The sequence below is a fragment of the Rhea pennata genome, chromosome 29 (assembly GCF_028389875.1).
Source record: "Rhea pennata isolate bPtePen1 chromosome 29, bPtePen1.pri, whole genome shotgun sequence".
In the NCBI taxonomy this organism is placed as follows: Eukaryota; Metazoa; Chordata; class Aves; order Rheiformes; family Rheidae; genus Rhea; species Rhea pennata.
Window position 1 is genome coordinate 4972386 of NC_084691.1, and position 6530 is coordinate 4978915.

At 73.9% G+C, this 6530-nt stretch overlaps 1 protein-coding gene across 1 annotated transcript; it reads left to right on the forward strand.

The window, feature by feature from the left end:
• The first annotated feature begins 1102 nt into the window (after positions 1 to 1102).
• Positions 1103 to 5706, forward strand: RBMS2 (RNA binding motif single stranded interacting protein 2). Its single transcript, XM_062597481.1, has 13 exons — positions 1103 to 1238; positions 2441 to 2589; positions 2714 to 2772; positions 2851 to 2942; positions 3045 to 3202; positions 3792 to 3871; positions 3938 to 4047; positions 4118 to 4164; positions 4243 to 4336; positions 4452 to 4499; positions 5033 to 5140; positions 5445 to 5522; positions 5595 to 5706. Exons 1-13 carry the CDS (start codon positions 1173 to 1175, stop codon positions 5673 to 5675), a joined length of 1170 nt encoding a protein of 389 aa, XP_062453465.1. The 5' UTR covers positions 1103 to 1172; the 3' UTR covers positions 5676 to 5706.
• The last annotated feature ends 824 nt before the right edge of the window (positions 5707 to 6530 follow it).

Here is a 6530-nt window from a genome sequence, read left to right on the forward strand (position 1 = left end):
CCCTGCCATGGTGCCCACAGGCCCCCCGCCCCAGGCGCTTGGGGCCACCGACAGCAGGGCCCGGCGGTTGCTGGACCCTGTGTGGCTCCTTGCCCCATGGGGCTCCTTCGCTCCCAGCTGGTCCCCCCGCCCCGGGGCCCCCTGTCTCTGGGGGGGGGGGAAATGACAACAAATAAACCTGAAACCAGCTTGACCTCCTGTGTGGCTCCAGTGGGCTCCCCACGGGGTCTGTCCCTGTGGGAGGCCCCACAGCAGCATGGGGCAGACCCACTGCCCCGAGGTCGGTGGGAGCGGGCATGTTGACTCCCCCCACTTCCGGCTGCCTGCTCCAGGCCCGGTTTTGCCCCTCTCTGGCCTAGAGGCACCTGGGTCCCACCTCCACCTGCCTGGCTCCACCCTGGCTGCAGGGAAAACCCGTCCCAGAGCCCGGATCTGGAACAGGGCCTGGCAAACCCGGGGTGGGGGGGTGGTGGTTCCCTCTGCCTGAGTGCAGCGAGGGGTCTGGGGCATCCCCAGCCAGCTGGCGGCTCAGGCTGAGGGCGAGGGGGGGGCTTGAGGAGTGCTGCCAGCCCTCCAGCCCCTCCTGCTCCCCCGTCCACACTGGGGCCGTGCTCCAGCCAGGGAGGGCGAAGCGGGGGGGTGGGGGGGCGACCCCCTGCTTTCACCCCCAGTTGGCTGCCCTGGGAAGCCTGGCGCTCCAGGAAGCTCAGCAGGGCCGGCCCCGTCCTGGCATGGATGGGTGACCTGGGGTATGGGGGGGCGGGGGGCCCGCCCCACAAGGGGTACCCAAGGGGGAGGGCAGGCCTGGGGTGGGGGGGGGGGAGAAGCTTTGCTGGAAGTGGAGCACCAGGGGGACCCGCCACCCCCCAGCCCTCGAGCAGGACGTGCCAGTGGGGTGGCCACCCGCCCCCCCCCCTCCCAGCCCCCCCAGGCCCTGCTCCCCCCCCCAGGCCGGGCCGATCCCAGCGTGGGCGAGCGGCCGGCGCAGCGCCAGACCCACGGCGGCAGCCGGGCCTCGCGGGGCTCTGGGCCGTCCCCGGCGTTAGGACCCGGGGCCTGTGCGGTGCCAGCCCCAGATTCCAGGCTAGTTTCCCTGGCGTGACGTCAGGCGCGAGCCCGTCTCGCTCCCGGCCTGCTCCGGCCCCTCTCCAGCGCGGAGCACTACGGGGAAAATGCTGCTCTCGGTGCAGCCGCGCTCCGGCATCGCCGCCTTCACCTACAACAAGAGCAGCAAGAAGGTACGGGGGGGGCCTGCTCCGCCTGCGCCACCCCCCGCGGCCCCCAGCCGGGGCGCCCGGCCCAGCCCTCGGCCCCCGGCCGGCGGCAGCCCCCGCCGCGGGGCAGCGGCGCCCCGGCCCGGCCTCCACCCCCGCCCCCAGCACCGGGGGGACGCGTGGGGCGGGGTGGGGGGGACCACCGTGGCAGCCCCGTGCGACCCGGCCACAGTGGGGCTGTGTCCCCTTTCCGCGGGCGGGTGCCTGTGGCGGGGGGCCAGGCCCCAGCCCGGGGGGGGCCCTGCGGTCCCGGACACTTGGGCTCTCGCCCTGGGGAGCAGTGGTGGGAGCAGCAGGGGGGAGGGGGGCAGGACGCCTGGGCCCTCGCAAGGCCGGGGCGCCGGGGAGGGAAGGAGCTGGCCGGCGGGATCCCGCCCGGCACCGGGGTCGGGGCAGGACGTCTGCACCGGACCCGGCCCCCGACCTTGGGAGGCCCCAGAGCCTCCCCTGGAGCCTCAGTTTCCCTCTCTCAAGGAGGGGGCTGGGCATGGGGGCTGCCCCCCACCGGCTGCAGGCACCTGCCTGTGCCCAGACATGTGTGCACACTCGTGTGCAACACGCACGCACCTGTGGTGCATGCCCGCACCCCCTTTGCCCCCAGGCACGCATGTCACACGCCTGCGTGGCCTGGCGGAGCTCTTGCACACGTGTTCCCCAGATGCACACGCATGTAACACGCTTGCACGGGGGAAGGGGAAGAGTGTTGGGGTTGGGTCCCAGGGCATGCGCACCCCCGGGTACATGCACACGCACACATGTGCACTGTGTGCACACACGCAGCAGGCTCCCCATGGGATCCCTGTCGGGTGCGGGGGCGACCCCCCAGCCCCAGAGTCCTGGCAAGGGGGGGGGGGTGTCACCCTGGTCCCCAGTGCTGGGACAGGGGGACGGACCCCCAAGCTGCAGCCCGGCCCAGGTTTGGGAGGGCGCGGGGCCAGGGAGGACGGGGGGCCCTGGGGGCCCAGGGCACGCGGGGGCGGCGTGGGTGGTTCATTTTTCCACGTTGACATCAGGCCCGGAGGTTTCCCGGCCGGCGCCGCCTCCGGCCGCCGGCCCGGGGGCCCCAGGGATGGGGGCGCTGGCCCCGGGGCCCCTTGGTGCTGGGGGCTCCGCGGCCAGGGGCGGGTGTGTGTGTGTGTGGGGCGGGTGCTGACCCCTGCCCCCAGCAGCCCTATGCACCGCCGGCGCCACAGCCGGCCCCCCCCAGCCCCAGCCCCGTCGGGGGGGCCGCCGACCAGCTCAGCAAGACCAACCTGTACATCCGGGGGCTGCACCCTGGCACCACGGACCAGGACCTCGTCAAGCTGTGCCAGCCGTGAGTGGGGCTGGGGTGCGGGGAGACCCGTGGGGCCCCCCGGCTGGGGGGCAGGAGGCCAGGGTCCCCACGGCAGTGGGGCTGGGGGCCTGGGCCAGTGCTGACCCCCCTCTTCCCCCCCCAGCTATGGGAAAATCGTCTCCACCAAAGCCATCCTGGACAAGACGACCAACAAGTGCAAAGGTGTGGGGTGAGGGGCGGAGGGCAAGGGGGGCTGGGGCGCTTGGGGGGTTTCTCACCGCCTTCCCCCCCCCCGCCCAGGCTATGGCTTCGTCGACTTCGACAGCCCCACGGCGGCCCAGAAGGCCGTGACGGCGCTCAAGGCCAGCGGGGTGCAGGCGCAGATGGCCAAGGTAAAGCCCCCTTTGGGGTCCGTGCAATTTCCCCCTCCCTGGAGACCCCGCGGCTGCTCGGAGACCCCCGGGCTGGGCTGGCCGCCCTGACGCCCCCCACAGCAACAGGAGCAGGACCCCACCAACCTCTACATCTCCAACCTGCCGCTGGGGGTGGACGAGCAGGAGCTGGAGGCATTGCTGAAGCCGTTTGGGCAGGTGGTGTCCACCCGCATCCTGCGGGACCCCCACGGGGCCAGCCGCGGCGTGGGCTTCGCACGGTACGGGGAGGGGGGGCATGGGGCTCTGCTGCAGCCTGGGGGGGCTGCACGGGGCTGGAGGGATCAGGGAGGGCTGCAGGGAGCTGCATGGGGCTGGGGGTGTTGCACAGGATTGCGTGGGCATGGGGCGGATGCAAAGCGCAAGGAGGGGGCTGCATGGGGGCTGAGGTGCCCAGGAGGCCTAATGGAGTGGGGGGGGGATTGCATGGGATTGAATGGGATTGGGGTTGCCCAAGAGGCTGGAGGGGCTGCATGGGGGTGGGGGAAACGGCAATGGGGCTCAGGTGCCCAGGAGGCTGGGGGTTGGGGGGTTGCACGGGGCTGGGGAAGCTGTAGGGAGGCTAGGGGGTGCTTGGAGATCTGGGGGGTTGCGTGGGGCTGGGGGGTTCCCTGGGGCTGGGGGGGTGCGAGGGGACCCAGGAGGGCTGGGGGGAGCTGCATGGGGTTGGGGGGTAGCTGCATGGGGTAGCATGGGGCTGGGGGGAGGAAGAGGCCAGGAGAGCTGCAGGGGGCTGGCAGGGGCTGTGGGGGGGCAGGGTGCCTGGGAGGGGCCCCGTGCGCAGCCCCCGCCGCAGCCCAGCCCCCCCAGGATGGAGTCCACGGAGAAGTGCGAGGCCGTCATCACCCACTTCAACGGGAAGTACATCAAGACGCCGCCGGGGGTGCCAGGTGGGCTGGGGGGGCCGAGGGGGGGCAGGGGCCGGGGGGGCCTGAGCTGACATCCCATCCCCACAGCCCCCCCGGACCCGCTGCTCTGCAAGTTCGCGGACGGGGGGCAGAAGAAGCGGCAGAGCCAGGGCAAGTTCGTGCCTAACGGGAGGGCCTGGGCCCGGGACGGCGACGCGGTGAGCGGGGGCCAGGGGGCTGGGGGGGCTGGGGGGGCCGGAGCGGCTCTGACCCCCTCTGCCCCCCCAGGGCACCGTGACCTTGGCCTATGACCCCGCGACGGCGCTGCAGAACGGGTGGGTGCCCCACGGCCCCTGCTGCGCCCCCCCCCGCCCCAGCCCCCCACCCTCTCTGACCCCCGCCCCGACCCACAGGTTCTACCCAGCACCCTACAGCCTGGCTCCCAGCCGGATGATGGCCCAGACGGCGCTGGCCCCCTACCTGCCGTCCCCCGTCTCCTCCTACCAGGTATGCGGGGGGCCGGGGGGCCATGGGGGGCAGGGGGCCATGGAGGGGGCAGAGGGCGTGGGGGGCCGGGGGCACCTGTGAAGGCCCCGGCCCCACCTGGCCCCGCTGCCCGCAGGTCCACGGCCCCACTTGGATGCACCAGTCGTACCTCATGCAGCCCACGGTGAGCCACGCGCATCATCACGCGCATCATCGCGCGCATCATCACGCATCGTCGCCCCGCACCTGCGCCCCTGACATCACACCTCGCACAGGCCCCGCCCCCTGTGCCCATGGCCCCACCCATTGCAGCCATGGCCCCGCCCCCAGGCCCCGCCCCTGCCCCCCAGTCCCATTCCCTGACCCTATGCATCCCCGTGTCCTCACCTGACCTCATGGCCCCGAGGCCCCACATGCCCCCATGGCCCTCCCCATGTCCTCATGGCCCCACTTGTCCCCATGGCCTCCCCATGGCCTCATGGCCCCACATGTCCCCATGTCCCCATGACCCCCCATGTCCTCGCATGTCCCTGCATGTCCCCATGGCCCCATCCTGCGTCCCCACGTTGCTGCAGCCCCACTTTCCCACCTGCCATGGTCCCGTGTCCCCACATCCATGGGGCACCACATCCCTGCGTGTCCCCTCCCGTGCCCCCACGGGCCCCCCCAGCGGTGTCCCCACATCCCCGCGCCTCCCGTGCTGACACTGCCGTGCAGGGTGCGGTGCTGGCCCCCGCCGTGGACCACGCCGTCCCCATCCAGCCCTCCGTGATGGCCCCCCTCACGCAGCAGCTCGGGCACCTCTCGCTGGGCAGCGCCGGCACGGTAGGACCCCTCGAACTCCCCCGCGCGAGTCCACGCGTGTCCGACCCCGCGTGTCCGCCCCCCCGCGCTTCCGGCTCCCGAATGTCTGCCCACTCGCGCGTGTCTTCCCCCCTCGCGTGTCCGCTCCTGCACGTCTGCCCCCCCCCCAGCGCATCCGGCCCCCGCGTATCTGCCCACTCACGCGTGTTCGTCCCTCCCAGCGCGCCCGCATGCGTCCACCCTCTCGCGCGTGTCCGCCCCCTCCGCGCGTGTGCGAGTCCCGCGTGTCCCCCCCCCCGCCCCGCGCTGACGGCCGCTCCCGCAGTACGTGCCGGCCGCCGCCGTGCCGGGAGCCTTCGTCCCGCCGTTCCCGCCGGTGCCGCCCTGCGCCGTGGCCGTGGAGGTAGGAGCCGACCCCCCCCCCGCGCCCCCCCGTCCCCCTGCGCCCCCCCCCCCACTAACGGCGTCCCCGCAGGACGGCAGCGCCGCGCCGAGCCACGTCCCCGTGGAGTCGCCGCCCGAGCACAGCGCCTACCCCTACCCCTACCCCAAGTAGCGGCGGGGGGGCCGGGGGCGCCACCCCCGCCCGCCCCGCCGGGGGCCGGGGCCGCCCCGCCCGGGCACCAGGACCCGGCGGGGGCCGGCCCGCCCCCCCGCCCGGCCTCGCTGCTCCGGGGGGCCGCGGCGGCCCCCCCCGGCTCTGCCTTTACCGCTGGTTTCAAGACGACTTTTGCCTTCTTTTGTTCTTTTTTCTCTGAAAGGAAAAGCAGCCCCGGGCGGGGGCCCCGGGCCGGGGGGGGGGGGGGCGGGGGGCTGCAGCTTCCGTCGCTTTTTGCTGCCCCCAGCCCTGCTGCCCCCCCGCGACGCCCCGGGGCTCGCCGGCGGCGGCCCCGGCCTCCCCTTGGAGGGCTTTCTTTCCTCCTGCATTTTCTAAAAAAGGAAAAGAAAAAAAAAATAGGAAAAGAAGAAGAAAAAAAAACAGCCAAGGGGGGGGGGTCGGCCCCCCCCGGCCGCTCGCCCCCCCGCGCTTCCCGGGCGTCGCCGGAGCCCCGGGATGCGGCGCGGGAGCTGCCGGCGCCGCCGGGACTCTCGGTGCCTTCTGCTGCCGCCGTTTCGGACTGTGCCCCCCCCCCCCGGTCCGGCTCCCCGGGCACCAGCCCCCCAGCAGGCCCGGGGCGTGCTGGCCCCCCGCTGCCGCCCGTCCTGCCCCCGGGGGTGCGGGGGGGACCCGGGGCTCTGCATGTTCCTCCTCTGCCCCCCTGCCCCCCGCCCAGGGGGCAGGACAAGTGCAATAACCCCCCCGCAACGCTTTCACCTGGCGACGGGCGCCCCAAGGGTTCCCCAGGCACTTTAGCCCCCCCGCGCCGGGGGCGGCCGCGGCCCCCCCGCGCAGCCCAGCACCCCGCGGTGC

Coding starts and splice junctions, on each gene's coding strand:
- RBMS2 (XM_062597481.1), top strand. CDS start 1,173: ATGCTGCTCTCGGTGCAGCCGCGCTCCGGCATCGCCGCCTTCACCTAC. Junction 4,165..4,242: donor GCGACGGCGCTGCAGAACGG/GTGGGTGCCCCA, acceptor CCCGACCCACAG/GTTCTACCCAGCACCCTACA. Junction 4,337..4,451: donor CCCCCGTCTCCTCCTACCAG/GTATGCGGGGGG, acceptor CGCTGCCCGCAG/GTCCACGGCCCCACTTGGAT.